Raw genomic sequence first — 20149 nt, forward strand, 5'->3', positions numbered from 1 at the left:
GATTGGCACCCTCAAATATAGATATGTGGAGCAAGGGGTTTTTAGATATATGTAGATACTTACCCTTACTCCGCAAGGAGGCGGGGGGAGGGCGAATATCCACGCAAGTCTCGACCCAGTTCTCGCAACTCTCGCGAGAACTGGGTCACTCTGTGATCAAGGTGGACTGATAGCCATCGAGAATTTGGAGGTACGTGAGTTTACCTTTCAAAATGTAGTCACTGATCAGGGCTCGAAATACTGGGTGCATGTGCACCCAGCTGCACCCAAAATTGGAGCTGTGCACCCAATTATTTTCTGTGGGTGCACAGGGTGCAAGGTATCAAAGTATTCTAGTATACATCATATTATTGGCATCTAAGTTTTAGAAAGATAATAAAAATGTCTGTCATGGTACTTGTCTAAGAATTTGATAGCTTGTAACTAAGTTTTATCATTAGGTTATTACTTTAACTTTAAGTGGTGTACCCAAAAATTTGTTGGTGCATCCAATTTTTTAAACTGGGTGCACCAGTGCACCTAATTCCAAAAATGAATTTCGAGCCCTGCTGATTGATGAAAATTCTATGGAGGAAGAGAGGGAGAGAAAGGACAGTACTTACACAATGTTGGGGTCATTCTGAAGACTGGTCACCACCACATCACAGTCGTCAGACACTGTAGCCAGCCAGCTGGTCAAAATAAACATAGGACAAAAGGCTCAACAATAACTATGAAACTTTTCTTACAGTTGAAAAATGCTACTCCAGAGATACAGTCATGTCCATAAGGGTGCATATTTGTGCCAGAAGTCCTTACTAGTAGACATTACAAGGCATTACTAGTCCTTGCTGCCATTTACATTATTATGAAACCAAATTTGAATATCCATTTGAATATCCACAGGAAGTGGCACAGACATTTGTTACCCATGATATTAAATCACTTTAATTTTTTGATATCATTGAAACTTCAGTGCATAAAGCTCTAATCTTCCACATCAAATCATACTGTCATGAACTTGAGTTTTGTGGTTGCATGGTAACCCTACCTTGGTTCCTGTGAACTGTAGGCCAGTCTGTGTATGGTTCTGGTGTGTGTGTGCGTGCGTGCGTGCGTGCGTGCGTGCGTGCGTGCGTGCGTGCGTGCGTGCGTGCGTGCGTGCGTGCGTGTGTGTGTGACCCTACTGACCTTGGTTCCTGTGGACAGTAGGCCAGCCTGTGTATGGTTCTGGTGTGTGTGTGTGTGTGTGTGTGTGTGTGTGTGCGTGTGTGCGTGTGTGTGTGACCCTACTGACCTTGGTTCCTGTGGACAGTAGGCCAGCCTGTGTATGGTTCTGGTGTGTGTGTGTGTGTGACCCTACTGACCTTGGTTCCTGTGGACAGTAGGCCAGCCTGTGTATGGTTCTGGTGTGTGTGTGTGTGTGTGTGTGTGTGTGTGTGCGTGCGTGTGTGTGTGTGTGACCCTACTGACCTTGGTTCCTGTGGACAGTAGGCCAGTCTGTGTATGGTTCTGGTGTGTGGCCGCCATCTGTGGACGGGCTGTGACTGGTCTCTTAGTTCCAGCATTATCACTTCACCAGTCTCACATCCTGAGCAAAACATTTAAGGCAAAGGAAATGATCAGATTTCATTTTAACATTTCTTTATTACCATTATCTTCAACAAAATCAAGTTCTGAGGCTCAAAATCTACAAATGTAAGTTGCACCCTGTGCAACCTGAGTTCAGAAGTAAGTTGCACCAAGCAAAAAGTGGTTGCAATGTGCAAGTGTGCAAGTGGGTATTTTGCACGCTGCTTAGGCCACACCAATTCAACTTGCTGGTTCCTGGACTTTTAGAAAAAAATTCTCGAAAACACTTAAAAACTGGTAAAACAGGATAATGAAGCCTGAGAACCAGGTTTGTGGCTTGGTGCACTCAGTTTTATTGGGTGAATACAGTCATTTTCAAGTTTTCCTCCCTACCCTCTAGCTTTATGATGTCCTCTTGCTATATTTTCACTTTTAAATATCTCAGAACCAAGAAACTAAAAACTGGTTTGGCCTTATCCGCTATGTCATAGACATGAGCTGTGTAAACATTTTGAGCCATGTATATTAATAATTGACAAGCCTGCAAACAAAACATGTACCTTGGGTTGCTGACGTCATACATAATTGATAGGCTTAGGGGGAGTGAACAAAATGGCGGCTGCACCACCCAGTTTGGGAGAACAAATCCGTGAGGAACTGTCCTGCAGCATCTGCCTGGAGCTGTTCACCAGGCCCAAGGTGCTGCCCTGTCAGCACACCTTCTGTCAGGACTGTCTACAGGACCATGCAGGGAGGGGAGGGGTCTTTACATGCCCAAACTGCCGTCGGCAAATTAGTCTACCATCACAGGGGGTCAAAGGTTTGCCAGACAACCACCTTGTCTCAAGTTTATGTGCCAGACTTCAGGGACAGGCAACATTGTCAGAGAAAACAAGCGAACAACCTCAGCCTAGAAACAGGTGCAGCTTTCACCCCTCTGAGGAACTGAAACTGTACTGTATGCAATGCCAGTTACCAGTTTGTATTGAGTGTTGTGAAGAAGGCCACGCTGGACACCCCACCACAGGCCTTAAAAAAGCTGCACAGGAAAGGAGATCTACAGTCCAGACCTTGATCAATGAGGGAAGGAATAACTTGGAGACTTACTGTAGCTTCATCAGAAGTTTGAGGCAAAAAGAGAAGACCCTGAATGAACAGAAACAGCAGAGAGACAACAGCATCATTCAAGCCTACAACAAAATGGTGCTGAAACTCACAGAGAGAAAAGATGACCTCTTGTATGAATCAGAACGCAATTACAGGGAGAACTTAGACAGATTTCAGCATGTAAGGGACAGAGTGTTGGCAGATGTGAGTGAACTGTCTGCTGCCTGTGATCGAGCAGAACAAGAACTGGAGCAGTTCCTTGGTCAGGAAACCATTTTGGTCCTTGGAAAGTACAGAGGAAAAGCAGCACCAACCCCTGTACAAACCCAGCCTGCTGTCTTTCAGCCTACAGACACCCCAGTGCCAGTATTGGGACATGTGACGGACCCTTCTGCACCAATCCCAGCAGCACCTGCAGCTAGTAATGTTGCAGCAAGGGTCTCAGGTCATCACCATGGTAACCTCCAGCAAGGGGGCTGCCAACCTCAGAGGCTGAAATTTGGTGGACAAGGAGTAGAATCACAAGAGTTCAAAAATCCAAGTGGAGTGACAGTTTCAGATGAAGGGGAGGTCTTTGTAGCAGATTGCTGGAACCAGAGAATCCAAGTCTTCACCCTGCAGGGAACATTTGTCCGACAGTTTCCAGCACCCCTGACCCCTATATCTGATGTAGCCATGGATGGGGAGGGGAATCTATGGGTAGTGGGGAGTGTATACACGCAAGAGTGCCGTGCTTCTGGCATTGCCATACAGTACACCAAAGATGGCAGAGTGCTAAGAAAGTTCAAACCTAAAAAAATCCAATCTAGTTCTGTATCTACAATTGCAGTGGATAAACAGAGGAACCACATTCTTGTTTTAGTGCAAGATCTACAAGATGGTAAGCATCATATGCAGGTGTACAGGCCAGATGGAACTCTAGTGAAAACTGTGGATGTGCAGAAGGTCATTGAAGAAGAAAGGAATCAACAACAGGGAACCAAAGCTTTATATCCACCTCCATCTACATTCTATGTCACTACGGACGGGGAAGGGAACATTCTGTTGTCAATTGGTTACTATAACTGTGTCTTTGTCTTCAAAGAGGATGGACAGTTCCTGTTCCATTTTGGGGACTTGGGAAGTGGTGAAGGTGAGTTAAAGGGACCCAGTGGTATCTGCACGGACAGGGTGGGTAACATCATCGTGGCAGACAGTGGCAACAGACGTGTGGAGATGTTTGACAAGACAGGCAGATTCATCAAGCACATCACTACGGACATGACTAAGCCGTGTGCTGTTGCCATGGCAACACAGGGACAGGTTGTGGTGACTGACTCAGAAAAGCATTCAGTCAGCATATTTTACAACTTCTGAATTTGAGCAGGACACTTTGAATACATGTGTTACTTACCTGGTGAATTATACAAATGTTTCCTCCAGAAAATTATGTACTTGTATGTGAGTCATTATCTTTTGAAGTTACTGTAGATAACTGCTATAAATTTTGCCTTTTTACAATTTTGAAGAAATCATTTATATCTCAATTTGTTTAGTTTTAACTGACATTATGTCCAATATTTTTGGGCCATTTAAAATAATTCAAAAGCTAATAACACTACCACAATGCTAGAGATGCTGTTTACTTTGCATGTCATAATGTATTGTGTTACTGGTATGTATTTTCCACATGTGAATACATTTGATTTCATTTTTTAAACTGAGTGCTGAGAGTTTGACACATCTACCATGTCTGCTGTGGAAACAGCACCTTTTTACCTTTTCCGTATCTGCTATCTAGCGAAATACCCAATACAAATTTGTCACCAAATACATTTTACATTGCCTGTGCAACAATCATCTTGGGGTACAAATGTAAAGGTGAGCAACCACCAACCACTTACCTATTGTGACATCCGTCTGTCTGTTGGGACTCCAGGTGATACAGGTGGGAACGCCTCCGATGACACCCTTACCTGTCACAAGAAAGTGTCACAATTCTTTTCAGCACATATAACACTACAGCAAGCTTTCTTTTATAGCTAAACCTTATATTCAAATAATGGGTATTACATGTTCGCAAAGCTATTTACTTACTATATGTATCAGAATGAACTGATCTGTTTAATCACAAGTTTTAAGGACATACATGTAACATGACACCAATATATACATTCTACTATATACAAGTAGAAGCGATTCTGTTATATCATTGTTTCCATGTTGTAGAGATGTCAAATAAAGTGCGTGTGATACATACATAGGGTGCAGGAACTTTGATGATATACAATATTAGACAGTTCCTTACCCAGACTACAGGCAGCCTTTTCCTTCCGTGTGTCCCACATCAGCGCTCGCCCGTCCTAGGAGAAAAAGACTCATCTCAATGTCAACAGTCTCAGAGTTCAGAGATCAAGTGCATATTATGGATTTTCCTGTAGGCATTGGGTATTCTGAGAGTTTAAATACTGTATTTGAAACATTCTACTATACTGTAAATGCATTAAAGTTCGCGAGAATTTAATTTCGCGGCAGCGGGAAAAATGACTTTTCGCTGTGGTTTTAATTTCCAGGTAGCACCATGCACTGTAGTCTCTTACTGTTATGGAAAAATGTTTGCAGTGGTTTTAAATTCGGCCGCCACGAAAACCGCGAACATTGAACCACCGCGAAAGTTTCTGCATTTACATATTTCTTCATCCTGATCACACTAATTCTTGAGTCCTTGTATTATCATCAATCAGGAAAAATAAGCATGATAAGAGTTTTCACAGCATGAAATTCAGATAGACAGTAACTATTACTAAATACTTTTCTGAGCCAGGTTGCACAGTGTGTAGCCAGTAGTCACTAATATAGTATACACACATGTACATTTGGAGCTGACTTTTGAGTTCAAACACTGACCACTTGACCAGACCTATCCGTCTGTCCAGATTTTTCCATAAAAGTATGTTTTACCTTGTAGAGCATTCCATGCTTTGCAACACAAGCAGATATTCATATAGTAAGGTTCTTTTAGCACAACCAGAAAATAGCTTACGTCCAATGTTTCCGTGTCTGTCAGACACCATCATCAGGGTGGAATGACGGGAAACTACTTCTTGCTGCTACTTATAGCCGATGTAGGTGGCGTTACAGCAGCAAGAATGCCGTCCCAGTCGTGGCTCAACGTTGAACGTAAGTTATTTTCTGGTTATGCTAAAAGAACCTTACTATATGAATAATTGCCAACCTGATGAAGTTATTCACGGATACAAGCAGATATACTTCAGAGTTTTTGTTTCCATGACTTTTGGCAGATTGACATTTTGCAATGCAACAGGTGCACTACTAGCTATCCTTGTCTGCCTAACATGGAGTCCCCCCCTGTAGTTGACAATTACACCAGTAAAAATATCTTCAGGCTCTACGCATCTAGTCCCTGGAGTGAGAGTTCCTGTCTTATTGACGTCTGACGCAAGTGGACGTCACTCATCTCCCCTTTTTAATTTCCTTATCCTGCTTATATAAGATGTTTTTCCTCGTCAAGGCTACGTGTGACGCGGGAAGGTGTCACTCATCCTCCCCCGCCTCACGAGTGCGGCCATGTATAGAAGCACAAGCTTTACAAGTAAAACTTTATTTTACGTAATGAGCTATTCACATTTCTCGAATCCAGTACAGCAAGAGAGACTCGATGCTACAGACAGATTTGTATACATCTTTGGATGCCACAACTCCCATAATGTAAAGATAGGCAAATATATCAAAGACTGCTTTGCTATTAGAAAGAATGATGAAACTCATGATTAGCCCAACTCGATTGTAACACTATATCAAAGACTTGTGTTAGCCCTCCTTGCTATGTGAATTAGGATATTAAGTCTTTTTCTATACACCTATTTTGTACTTTGTGTAACAGTCGTTGCCATACATTGTACCATGTACAAATGTCGAGCAATAAAGTCCATTCAATTGTAAAACCAGCAACTAGTGTACATTTTGTCTGCCAACTAAGTTCTTTTGATACATTGATAAAGGTTAGACATCCTGGCGATAAGATACACCTGCGGGGCCGCGTAGCACAGTGGTAGTGTATTCGGCCCGTGACCGAGAGGTCGCCGGTTCGAATCCACCTGCCGTGTTGCCGGTCTTGTGCCCTTGGGAAAAGCACTTTACACGACTTTCCTCACTTTACTCAAGTGAAAATGAGTCGTCCCTCGGATAGGACGTTAAATGGAGGTCCCGTGTATGGGGAGAGCCACACCCCGGGCACGTAAAAGAACCCGCCACATGTGCGATGGTGCGATGTGGCGGATCAAACCATTCCGGCCAAAATGGGGTAGGGAATTTCCCGAGCAGCCTCGTAACCCCTGCTTCGCCTATTGAGTCAGTGAAGTCAAGCTTGCTTAAGCTTGATGTTTCTGACTCAGGGAGAAGAGATGCTGCTACAGTTATCGCTATGGGCCGCTCTTCATCACCATGATGATAACATCAGGCCCTACGAACCTGATTTAGAAAAAAAAAAAAAAAAAACCTGGTCCAGGTAACAGTTACTCAAGCAACCTGATAGGATGCAGATTCCCGGTTGATGTGATTGGACATAATACAATTAGTTGGATTTTACTGCTACTGCATACTAGTATATATCTGTTGCTTCTGATATACTGTAAATGCCTTTAAGTTTGTGCGGATTTAATTTTGCGGTAGCAAGAAAAAGGACTTTTTGCGATGGTTTTAAGTTCATGGTAACACCATGCACTGTAGTCTCTTACTGCCACAGAAAAATGTTTGCAGTGGTTTTAAGTTTGCGGTGAAGCGGCCACCACAAAAACTGCGAACATTAAACCACCACGAAAGTTTCTGCATTTACAGTATGTCTTTTTTTACCAGATGACAGCGTACATACCTGTGCACAGGAGAGGAAGACATGTTTGTCCATAGGGTTACAACAGATGCACCATATCGTGTCAGTGTGTGCTGAAGGGGAAAACATTCGCATGTCAATGTCACATATCACCTCCTCACACATTCTGGGTTTCAATACATGTGGTAGCCCAATGAAAGGCCTAATGCAAAAGTCAGTTTTAAAATCAATGTAGAGATTATCTATAATACAGTGAATAGTGAATTCATGATGCAATATTTCTATACTGTGCTGCATGTACACATGTACAGTTATGCTTCCATTCTACCATTCTCAAACTTGATTACATTTGTATGTACAGCTCACTGTAGCAGTAATTCTGCTACAGTGTACTGTACATACAAATGTAATCAAGTTAACGCATGAAGCAAATAAACAACACATTTGCAGGTTTGTACTGTAAACAAAGGATTATAATATTTATATGGCTGTGCATCAACTAACAGAAAAAAAATCTAGCTGCAACATTTACTGGTGAAGCATGATGTACAAGCAGATAAATTCAAGAAAATAGCTTTAATACAGAAAAAGATTTCAGTCTATACCTTTCAGTGTTTTCATAGCCAACTTAGTTTCCAAGTCCCAGATCTTGATACTGTGGGTACGAAACATTGATAAATATGTCAACTAATGATACCTCATCTGTTATCATCAATATTTTGCACTCCAAATTAAAGATTCGACAAAATCATCATCAGACATTGGTGTGGGTACAGAAAATTCAGGTCCAGGTCCAGTTCAGATCCAAAGGATCAGGTCCAGGTCCAGTCCTGAACCTAAATGTTGGTAAAAACTCCTGAATGGACAATTGTCACTGAATGGACAATACAAACTTTGTAGCAAAATGGACCACGTGCACCGTTCTGCATTGTCCATTTAGCATAGTAACAACAATGGAGATATGATTGGTCAAACTTAACGTAGACTTCTGAACAGACATATGGACACAGCAACTTTCATAGGGAGTTTGAAACTAGGTAACAAACTAACGTTGCGTCTGCACCACCTGACACGGCTGTGTTGGTGTCAGGTGCCACGCTGATGGTGTGGGCTGTGCTGTCGTGTGCGTAGCTGTACCACAGCGCCTGGAAGGACTCCCCTTCCTCAGACAGCTGCCACATCTCTACAGCACCTGAAACAGGAAAACATATTTTTTCAAGTCTTTAGTACAGCTGAGGTGAGGTGAGTACAGCTTTCATAAGCTGTCTTAAGACAGGGGTAATACGAGCGATCGCGATGATGTCACGGTGACACAGTGGTAGGCACAAAGCAGGTGGTTGGCAAAAGATTGATTTACATATTAACCAGTAATTTGAGCCGCTTATTTGAATATCAATTTTTGATCCAATCTACTGACGTCCTGGTAGGCAACAACCATCCAATACCCCTGATATAAACAACAACAGCGATCGCTCGTATACTAACAGATCAAACTACATTGTATACCCCTGAAGTTGGACAAAACTGTATCTGGTACTGGTCGAGGGTAAATTCTGGGCTGTATACACCTCCATAATAGCACCTGGAACAATTACGAGTCTCAAGCAGAAGAGCTCTCACAAGCTGTCTTCAGACTGGTGTAACAGCTCAAATGATACCCCTGAACAAAATTCTATTCAGGTAAATTCTGGTTAAGGGTAAAGTCTGGGCTGTTAGTGTTACATAACATTAACAGCACTTGGAAGAGGAGCAACTTACGAGTAAGCCTTTGGTACTTAAGTAAGAAAGTTGTGCAGGAATTCTTTTCTTCTTCAAATACTATTCCAACGAATGTATATCTTATACCTGCTATCTGATACTAACCAGAATCTGAGGCTACAATAAGTTGGTTATCATTGACGAGCTGCAGGTCGGCTATTCCAGCCTCCGTCTGCACCCCCGCCGTACACTGTTCCACGTGGGGGGCGACGCTCGGGTCCTGGAAGTGCCACAGCGACCCTGTCCAGTACCGGCCCGTCAGCCGCGAGGCGCCGATAATCAAGGATCCGTCTGAAACCAAAACAGAAAACAGATGTAATGTCAATTCTCATATACAGCCATGTGGCGTGTTCGATACACTCAATCCCTCGATCCCTTGGAAGTTAAGCAACGCAAGGTCTGGACAGTCCATGGAGGACGACCGGATTGCTGTAGCCGGACCAAGCACGGTCATTCCACAAAGTCGTCTTCCGGGAGGGACGTAAAACGGGGGTACCTACTGGCTGGCAAAATACACTATTATTACTATTATACTATTATACATTCGACTGGTGCTGTAACTAGTTTTTACCTGAGGGTTACTAAGTGAAGTTGGGCCGCTTTAGAGAGACAACAGTTACAATAGTAAGTTATATACTATATAGTTATGAGACTGTTGTTGTCCAAGATGTCTCAGGTGACTGTATTTCTGGTCTGTCTAATGACGATCAAACTGGTTGCACAATGTTTTTTCTCGAATCATTGTGCTACTACCTCTGACCCGGTCATGGGACCCTTCAGTGGGTTCTCGGTAACTATTCCTCTGTCTTCTATTAAAATTAAAAGAGGAACAGGGTTTTCCCCTGTCCAGACTGACCAGGTTTTTCCGAAACCCCCAAATCAACTTCTAGATTATGTGGTCTACCTGGTCTCCACAATAGATGTAGTACATCTAACATCTGTCACTGTCATAAAACGATTATTATCACAAATTGTTTGGGTATCAAAATTTGTTACCTGATCGACAGCGGAGCACTTCCAAGTGCCGGTCCATAGCTGCAGGCACGTCCACCATTTTAACTTGTGCAGCTGACCAAAGACGAGAGAAGACCTTGATTGAGCTCGTAGATTTACTGCCAGCAGCAAGAAACTTTATGAACTTGAATAACGCTGAAGATCAGATAAAGCCAAATGTCACGTTTTGTTTTCTCGAGGATGAAAAACCATGTGTACCGGTGGATGGTCCCACTTGGTCATAGGGGAGTTCTTGTATAAATTGCTTACGTTTTCGTTTCAATTAGATTAAATGACACCGACACAAAGATTAAAAGTATTTAAATATTTGTTTCCAATACTTTAAGTACATATATTAAGTACATATGACGTGTTTTTATCAAATAATTGTTCAAAATGCTCCCTACAATTGTTTTATGGTATGGTCTACATTCACATGTTTTGCGAACTGTGGTAAAATAAATGATTAGATTTTACGACTGTGTTAGGGTCTTGCGGCAGTTTCGGGGTTTCCTGCGCTGCGCGGAACGGGTCCAGCGACCATTTTTTTCGGAGCCGGGATTTGGCAGGGAAAATCATGTTGTCCCGGTTGGCTGCTAGATCAGGTAAATAAATGTCTTTTGCGCACAAAAGACCCACAGGTCGTTTATGTGCTAACGTTCTCGAAGCTAGTATTGTTGTCTTTTCCGTGTTGTCACCGTTTAGTTGTTTGTGGGACGATAAAACTGGGTGACCTTCATGAAGGGGGAGGGGGGCGCTGTCACCGGTAGGTCAGAAAATCCAACCCAAGTTCACAAAACTGTAACAAGTGATACAGTTGGCACTGTGAAAGTGAGGAGGAACAACTATTGTTGTCATTCGTAGCGTTGCAAAACTACGAAAGCTTCACCCTCCTTTTTCAGCACTCGGTTCCAGTGCTGAAGATGGCTTCAGCACTGGATTTCCAGTGCTGAACGTTCGTCAGCACTGGCCTTCCAGTGCTGATGCGCTCTCAGCACTGGAAAAGCCGGCGTCAGCACTGGAAACCGAGTGCTCGGACGATATTCCGTGCTGGCCACTCAAATCATTTCCAGAAGGGCTGTAATTATCATTCAAAATCACACACAATAAATAGGTATTCCAACCAAAATTTCAAAAACACAATACAATGTTAGTTTTTACTGTTTATGAAAGAGCTAATAAAGAGAAGTAAAATGCTTTTTAAATGAAGCAAATATCTTAAGCGGTTGCTGAGATATGGCTCCTTGAAGTTTCCAAAATCTGCCCTCCGGAATGGCCGGCCGCGCGATAAATTATGAAAATTAACAAAATAGCTTTTTTAAGGGGTGATAAAAAGGTAAGTAAAGGCTGAAAAGCTTATTTTATCTTATTTACTTGTAATATGCACTACATAGAAATATTCTACAGGATTCCAGACATTAATATCTTTTTATTATGTTTTTACACAGGGTCAAAGTATGCATTTTGCAACAAATTACTCAGTGGCAGCGTGACCTTTGACCCCTGGGGAAGGAAAATTCCTCCAAAGTTTACACACTTGTATCTCTTGACAGGAATGACCATGTCTTCCAATATTTCACATAAAACAGCACCCAGTGGTGTTCTTTCACACAATAACAGTCATGTTATCTGTACTTCATAAGAAAATGAGTAAATTTGGGTATATTTACACACATTTTTGGTTGCGTTCTATGGTATTTTGCTGGTGAGTATACTATACGGTGCACTGTACTAGACCGAGTACCATACTTAATATACTTTTACAATGTACAGCATTATGTTATTTCCTATTACCAAAGAATGTCACATCCACAGAATGTCAACAATGGTAACTTCTCTAATAAGAATTAGGTCAACTTGGTCAAGGTCAAAGGTAAGATTGCATGAACATCTCGCATTATTTGATGAGGCACAATGTTACACTGCATCATTAGCATAAGTTCACACTTGCACAATACATGACAGATGTTAGTACTCTAAGAAGAGATAAAATAATGATAAATAGACAATGTAAACACTGAATTTATCATGACAAGGTAAACTTTTTTCAAGGTCACAGGCTATTTTCTGTAAATGTAACGTTACATAGATTTCTTGGATGTACTTCCTGATAATTCTTATAGTCAGTAATTATCACCTGTATCATGCAAAGTACACAAAGTTTTGCACACAAAAAAGGCCTACTTATCATTTCCTGTGGCACTAACTGTTCTGTGCTTTCTTAACAAACTTAACACTTTTATTTAGTTAAACTGGCTGCACAACTAATAGTTAACTTGTCAACTTTACATTTGTCCTACACCATCCAATACATGTGTATCTCGCTCTACTTATTGGTACTACAACCTACATTCTTCAAGTTTTTTCTCTGCTGGTCTTTTATCAGCCACATCCCAGATTAGATAGAATATTCCCCCTAATAAACAATTAAACTTTTAGTTTTATTATTGTGTCTACCATGGTGATGAATGATGATGGTCATCTATCTGCGGCGAAGACGTCCTACCCAAGTACCCGACACCATCACTACGGTGATTTGTGGTTATACAGTTCTTTTTTATGACGTAATAAAGTGGTTATAAAGAAAGAATTAGACTGACACATGCATGTAACTGAATTCTATATAATACATCAAGAAGATTTGAAGTTAAAATAGATTAAGATTAGATAAATTCCCAAAACCGGATGGAAGAAGGTAAGTCAGTGAGTGTCATTGCTTCTACACCATCTTCTACGACTGAACCTGGATACCAAGTCTTGGAGGTCGCCATTACCAAACTGTAGAGACAAGAATATAATATTGCAGGTAAGTACTGCAGATTTATGATCTTTACTATATATCCAGACATGCAAAGTCAAACAAAATGCCACATGGCACAAAGAGCACTTGAGCAATCTGGTTGTACGAGCTTACTTCACAATGAAAATGCCATAAGTATCTTTTTTAATTGGGCATAGCTTCCCCAGCTGACCCTAACAGGTGGCCACACAAGTGAAAAAAATACACTTGGTATTTTGGACTCGGAACGAGGTAAGAAATGATTTGACAAATAATAACAATGACATTGAAAATACCACTGATTTCTTATTTTGAAAAAAAAATTGGGCATAGGTTCCCCGGCTGACCCCTAACCGGGGGCCACGGTTGCCTCAAGTTCAACAAGTAAAAAAATACACCATGGTATTTTGGACTTGGAACAAGGCAAGAAATGATTCACACAAATAATAACGAGGGTATTGAAAATGCCATTAATTATTTGTTTTGAAAAAATTGGGCATAGGTTCCCCGGCTGACCCCTAACCGGGGGCCACGGTTGCCTCAAGTTCAACAAGTAAAAAAATACACTGTGGTATTTTGGACTTGGAACAAGGCAAGAAATGATTCACACAAATAATATCGAGGATATTGAAAATGCCATTAATTATTTATTTTGAAAAATTTGGGCATAGGTTCCCCGGCTGACCCCTAACCGGGGGCCACGGTTGCCTCAAGTTCAACAAGTAAAAAAATACACCATGGTATTTTGAACTTGGAACAAGGCAAGAAAATTTATGATTCACAAGGCCAATTTCACATAACAAGAAAGAAAGAAATAAAATGATTAATAAATCTAAACCTGCAATGTTTTACATTGTCTCATGACTTAAAAACATGGATAAAGACATGATTTTGCATTGCTGGCATTGTCTATAGACAGAACAAAAAGATTAAAAAATGGTCAAAAAAAAAAAACATTTTCTTCCTTGAGGACACAAAAGCCCCCCATCCCAAAACAAACCTACAATCTACAGACACTAAAAATGCATCAAAGTATTTTACCTGGAAATTCCTGCTCCATAGCGTCGAAAAGGATCTGTTTATGCCGCTTCAGTCACATAACTTCTATTTGTAAGAGGCGCGCGGCCGAAGTTCGGCGCGTCAGGATCGCGCGGCCGGCCAAACACGGCGCGCTCGGGCCGACCTCGCCAGGAAAACAAGCTCCGCGATCCGCCGGCGTGCATGCAATAGACATGCCGATTACATCAAAACGTAGCCTATTTTTTTGTCGTCATTTGGACAGGGGTGACAACCGGCAAAAATAAAATTTTTGCGGAGATTTTTACAATTAAAGATCGATCAATCGCTTCAAGTGGAATTTTTACCGGCAAAAAATAAAAGTTTAGAACTGTCACCGGTATCATTTCAAAGCCCGTAATCTGCTCTTTGCAATGATACTACTTTCATTCTGCTGCTGTCTAACACAGCGATGCGCAAGCGCTCTAAACACAAGGTTAGAGGTCGCGTGCAGGCGGAAGTTTTGGGCCCGTCCCGCGCAACGCCGGGCGTTCCGCTCACGGCGCGCCGTTTTCACCGGCAAATTTCTGGCGTCTTGAACATTTTACAAACTAAACAAACATATCACAAGAAAGAGAAACTTATATGCTTTATTTTCATGGGTAACTTTGCCTCTAGGAACGGATAGTTTTTGTGCCGCGGGGGTGGGAAGATGGTAAGAAATTTACCGATCGCCGTGCGGTGGAACGTTTTCGCGGTAGCGTTGGAATACCTACAATAAAGTTTGCAAACCTTTGTTAATGGCAATCTATCTTAGATATATAATCCAATTCCAACACGTCACACAACAAATGAAATAACTCAGATTTGGACTTCTGATGAACTTGAACCATATCTATATTAATGATATGTTTATATGCCTAGTACCGCTCTCAGTACTTTAAAAAAATCATATCTATCTCGTTTACATTAAACATATGTCAAGTTTCAATTGCACATCTGCACAACTTCGGTTTCTTGGCATCAGGTTACTTATTTTCTTATTCAAATCTTCGCCAAGTACCCCTCTCATCACTAGGACACTGCAGTTCTGGAAATACTTCAGCACTGGTTTGAAGATCATTCCAGTGCTGAAAAGACGTCAGCACTCGTTTTCCAGTGCTGAAAATCCCTCAGCACTGATGTTCCAGTGCTGAAATGTCCCTGAGCACTGGTAAATCCAGTGCGGAAGGTGAAGCTTTTGTATATCAGCACTCGGTTCCAGTGCTGACAGCGATTTCAGCACTGGGTAACTAGTGCTGACAGCAGTCCAGCACTGGAAAACCAGTGCTGAAATGAGCTCAGCACTGGAAAACCAGTGCTGGAACAGTCTTCAGCACTGGAATTCCAGTCCTGACGGAGCTTTAGCACTGGAACAGGGCCATTCAGCACTGGAAAACCAGTGCTGATCTTTCTTCAGCACTGGAAAACCAGTGCTGAGGGGGCTTTGACCATTGAATCAGCACTGGAATACCAGTGCGGAAGGTGAAGCTTTCGTAGACTTGCCGTAGCGTTACGTATACGTTATATTATTATAAATAAATAAATATGAACAAGAACATCATAAAATATTAAGGCTATATATGATTTATGTGCCAACTATAGTTATGATTTTACAGCTTTTTTCCCCAAATTAGAAGCAGTAAGTTTCCTTCAAATAATGTCGTTGACAAAATTATGAAAATGTTAGCAACTTAGCATACACTTAGTTTTTGCCAGATAAATCATAGTGTCATATCACTTGACATTGTTTGGCTTACGTTATAACTAATATTTATTTATTTATCGCAGTATGATAAACATGAAATTACTCAAACATGAAGTGATCTGAATCAATTTACAGTACATCATGTACTAGATAGTTAAAAAGTCAAATGGTACATGTATTAAACTTTAAACTTTTAATTGATGGTTCAGAACTTCAGAACCAACCTGGAAGTTCATGTTTATATTGCTTACGTTACAACATCTGTACAAGGAGGTTATATCAGGTGATATAACCTCCTTGATCTGTATCTTACATCAGTGATGTTGGAGAGCAGTTTTCATATCCTATTGAATTGCTATGCGAGGAGATGACGACATGTTAATGTTAGCTCCCCTACTAGCGGCAGTGGCTGCCCAACACCACGGTGCCCGCGTGTGCGTGGTGGTGCCTTCTCAGCTTTTCCTGATCTTACTTCAGTGATAACTAACATGTAAATGTGTTACATCCCTAGCGGCAGTGGCTGCCCAGCACCACGGTGCCCGAGTGTGTGTGGTGGCGCCATCTCGACTGTTCCACTGTTCAGGACAGCATGGCCGTCCCATCGAGCCACTGCCTGAGGAGGGCGGCAAGGTCAGGATGGGGGTGTTTCCAGAGGAGTGGTTCCAGTTCTTCTACAAGAAGACTGGCGTGACCGGTAAGGAATGCTCAAGATATAATTATAAGTTCCTAAATTCCGGTAAATGACTGGTAAAGAATGGTTGATGTTTATGTTCAAAATTCCAACTTCGATACAAGTCTTGGTAGTCCAGGTGTGAGAAGAGGTTGTTACAGGCAGTGAGCCTTCTACAACTAAGCATCCTCAAGGTAGTCAATATTATCACAAATTGTTGCCATGCACGGCAGAGCAATCCCTTTCTGCAGAGTTTCTAGATCCTACATACATTGTGCAAACAAAATTGGGTTGATGTCCTGACTTCAATTATCATGTGTTGTCGTCAAATGTTGTAACCCCATGATATTCAGAATCACTCTGAGTACAAATTACTACAATGGTGATCTTTTGCCACAAGTTATTGGGAAACAAGTGAAAATTCTGGGAACTTTTTGAGTGTAACATGCATTTGACAACTGTAATTTTTTTTCAATCCTGTAATGTTTTTTTAAAAAGAGTTTTCTCAGTGCAAGGCCATTGACCACATGGAATATTCCGTACATGATTGGTGATCTTTGAGCACAAGTGGTTGGGAAACATGTTAAAAGTCTGGGAACTTAAAGTCTGGGAACTTTTTGAGTGTAACAGGCATTTAATATCTGGACTAACATCTGTTATTACTTTCGAAAGAATAACCTGGATTTTATTTTCTCATAGTAAATACCATAGATGACATTCGTACTTACACACAGTATTCTCTGTTACCCCTTACAGGCCCGTATGTGTTTGGAACTGGGCTGATAGCAACACTTCTGTCCAAGGAATACCTGGTCGTCAATAATGAGTTCATTGCCGGAGGAATTTTTGTATCCTTCGTGGTGTACTGTATCAGGAGGTTCGGCCCTGATGTAGCCACCTATGCTGACAAACTGCGCCAGGTAGGTTTTGTTTTGTTTTCATCAAAAATAAGAAGAGTGCTTGCATTGCATTTGGTAAGTTGTGGGGTTTGAACCCTGGTGTGGACAAGCTGATATGTCCTATACAGCTTTCAGCATAGCATTTGGCAGTCGCACTTGTCAGAAATAGAATAGTTGATGTACACACACCACTACCAGTGGACTAGCCCCTAGCTGCATTGCTTGTACTGTGTGGCCTAAGGGCTAAAGAATGAAGATGGACAGAACCCTATACACCAAAAGATTTTCACTTAAAAATTAAAAACAGTCATCCTCTTGTCAACTTGCCTGGATACCAGACCCAAGCCCAATCTCATAAATATCAAGACAGATATTTTTATGATCGGGCTAGGGTCTGGTATCCAGGCAACTTAGTATTGACTTGAAGCATGACACATTTTCAATCAATCATAGTTTCCTTTGGCCTTTTTGTTCTTCTGTTGTTTAACCTTGGTTTGCTCGAGGTTGTTCAATCCTGTCGCAAATCAAAATCATCTCTTTATTTGACATGACAGGAAAGACTTGACTTCATTGACAACAAGAAGGGAAGGTTCATCAACGACTGTGAAACCGCCATTGAGACTGAGAAGAAGGAACAGTGGCGAGCTGAGGGTGTGGACTACCTGTTTGATGCCAAGAAGGTGATGATAGTGTTACCAATTATTTGTTGACGGAATAATGTATGACTATGAAGATTATATACTCGTATTCTTCATCATTGTTATTGATTGGAGAAATTGTCAGTGTTAACAAAATACCTGCCAGTTATGCATTGTTACATATGTAAAAACGGAGGTATTGTTCTCCATCTATGTGTTCGTCTTTGTTTGTGTCTGTAGCTACGTGAATAGATGGCTTGGTCTGTGTTGAAGCTCCCATTCATGAACAGGACAAGAAATTCTAGAACAGCTCTAAATATATCACTGAAAATGAGATGTTCAAACTTGGAGTGGGTACGGGCCTGGTGTACTGGTACAGATTCCTTTTGAAGCAAAATGTACCGTTGTTTTGAGTATCACCTATTCACGAGTTTTTACAGACAAGTAGGTCTGGTCGAGGTTCAGATCCGAACTGGGACCTGGTCTTCCGGACCTGAACAGGACCTGTACCTGAATTTCCTGTACTGATACCCACCCCTGGTTGAAACCCTTCTTTCTTGTGCATCCTTCTGTTGCCTGTAACTTGATACCTTTTGTATCATTTTTCCTGCAGGCCAATGTAGCCATGCAGCTGGAAACAGCTTACCGTGAGAGACTACACGAAGTTTCCAACGCTGTCAAGAGGCGACTGGTGGGTGTAAAACATATGAATAAAAAAATCTTCATAATTTTATTTGTCCGTTTTTTGTAGTAGATCTATTTTATTCCCTTTAGATTAGTAGATTTAAGTCTGCTTCATGCAACATTTATAGTTCTTTTTCTTGCATTGTGCATCTTTTTCAATGAGATTGTGGTTATTTTCTGTCAGTCTTTTTTTGTTTTTGTACGTCCATGAATCATTTGATACAATGCCTGGTGTCTGTTTCGCCTTGTACAGGACTACCAGCTGGATGTAGAGACCACCCAACGTCGCATGGCTCAGGAACACATGGCAGACTGGGTCGTTAACAACGTGGTCAAGAGCATCACCCCGCAACAGGTAACAAATATGACGTCTCAAATTCACATAAATTAGCTGCCAAACACAGTCAAAACTCTGAGGCCTGATAAAATCTGGTCTATGTGGACAGGTGACCACTATAGACAGGAGTCTTAAGGATTGTGTCAATGGGGCAAATTATCTGAGGGATCATCTATGAAGGTTAGACATCCAGGTAATAAGATATGCCAAATAGCAGTTACTCAAGCTTCTGGAAGACATTTTGGAAATGGTCAGACGTTTTAGATAACATCCACTACCTTACGTTAGTGATACTGAAGAGATCTTGTTGGATAGCAGGTTTTATATCCTAACTATGATTTGAGACTTAAAAACTAGTTAGAGCATAACAGAATCTCGAAACAGATAGAAATTCTTTACCGATACTTGTCAATGATTCAACAGTGGATATTGCTGATTTGCTTCTACATACACTTTTGCTTGAACTTAGGAAAATTAGCCTAATGTATGTTCTTTTTTCCTATTGTCTTCCAGGAGAAAGAGGCTCTTGCCAAGTGCATTGAAGATCTGAAGCGTATGGCCAAGGCCTCCTAACCAGTTATACCTGCGTGTGTACAGTTCAAATGAGTAGACAAACACCCCGTGCTAAAGATCCATTATGAAGTATCCAACACTAAATACCACATGGAATATCCAGACTATATGAAGAGAATGTGTAAGTTTTAAGAGGAGTGCAGTTGACTTGTCAAAGCACTGAAACTTCTTGTCATAAAAGTGAATAAATATGTCAACATTGCCAGTGGCAAAATCTGTGTCTATTTGTGCTTTTCCCTCTAGTGTCAAGACTATTTTGGTTGAATGATTGTGCGAGTGTAAAATAGAAATTTACTGATAGGTCAAATATATTAATCTCCAAGCAGATCCTATGGTAGCATAAGATAGTATCAAAAGCTGGCAGAGGAGTGAAGCCGGCTTAGGAGTGTGTTTCGCTACAAGGCAAATGGACACCTTTTGGATGACTACACTCCTTGGCCAGTTTGGTACTATCTTATGCCATTGTAGGATCTGCTTGGAGATTACAAATATTTCACTGCTGATAACTTTCTTTCTTTCTTTCTTTATTGACGATGAGACATGTCATTACAAGGGTCTGCCTAGGCAGCTTTGGGCTGGTAGCGGCAGA

At 41.4% G+C, this 20149-nt stretch overlaps 3 protein-coding genes across 3 annotated transcripts; 2 read left to right on the top strand and 1 right to left on the bottom strand.

The window, feature by feature from the left end:
• Window positions 1-580: 580 nt before the first annotated feature.
• LOC118407399 (methylosome protein 50-like) lies at window positions 581-10454 on the bottom strand. The gene is made up of 9 exons (XM_035807872.1): window positions 10241-10454; window positions 9350-9535; window positions 8537-8678; window positions 8092-8141; window positions 7529-7599; window positions 4946-5000; window positions 4542-4613; window positions 1453-1570; window positions 581-671 (listed from the first exon to the last, which is right to left on the bottom strand). Exons 1-9 carry the CDS (start codon window positions 10296-10298, stop codon window positions 599-601), a joined length of 825 nt encoding a protein of 274 aa, XP_035663765.1. The 5' UTR covers window positions 10299-10454; the 3' UTR covers window positions 581-598.
• Window positions 2151-4089, top strand: LOC118407397 (tripartite motif-containing protein 3-like). The gene has a single exon (XM_035807871.1). The coding sequence runs from the start codon at window positions 2164-2166 to the stop codon at window positions 4012-4014; it is 1851 nt and encodes a 616-aa protein (XP_035663764.1). The 5' UTR covers window positions 2151-2163; the 3' UTR covers window positions 4015-4089.
• A 245-nt stretch (window positions 10455-10699) lies between the features above and the next one.
• Window positions 10700-19774, top strand: LOC118407395 (ATP synthase F(0) complex subunit B1, mitochondrial-like). Its single transcript, XM_035807869.1, has 7 exons — window positions 10700-10842; window positions 16271-16453; window positions 17186-17349; window positions 17883-18008; window positions 18580-18657; window positions 18904-19005; window positions 19501-19774. The coding sequence occupies exons 1-7, from the start codon at window positions 10815-10817 to the stop codon at window positions 19558-19560; spliced, it is 741 nt and encodes a 246-aa protein (XP_035663762.1). The 5' UTR covers window positions 10700-10814; the 3' UTR covers window positions 19561-19774.
• The last annotated feature ends 375 nt before the right edge of the window (window positions 19775-20149 follow it).

This window comes from Branchiostoma floridae, unplaced genomic scaffold (assembly GCF_000003815.2).
Source record: "Branchiostoma floridae strain S238N-H82 unplaced genomic scaffold, Bfl_VNyyK Sc7u5tJ_1336, whole genome shotgun sequence".
NCBI lineage: Eukaryota > Metazoa > Chordata > Leptocardii > Amphioxiformes > Branchiostomatidae > Branchiostoma > Branchiostoma floridae.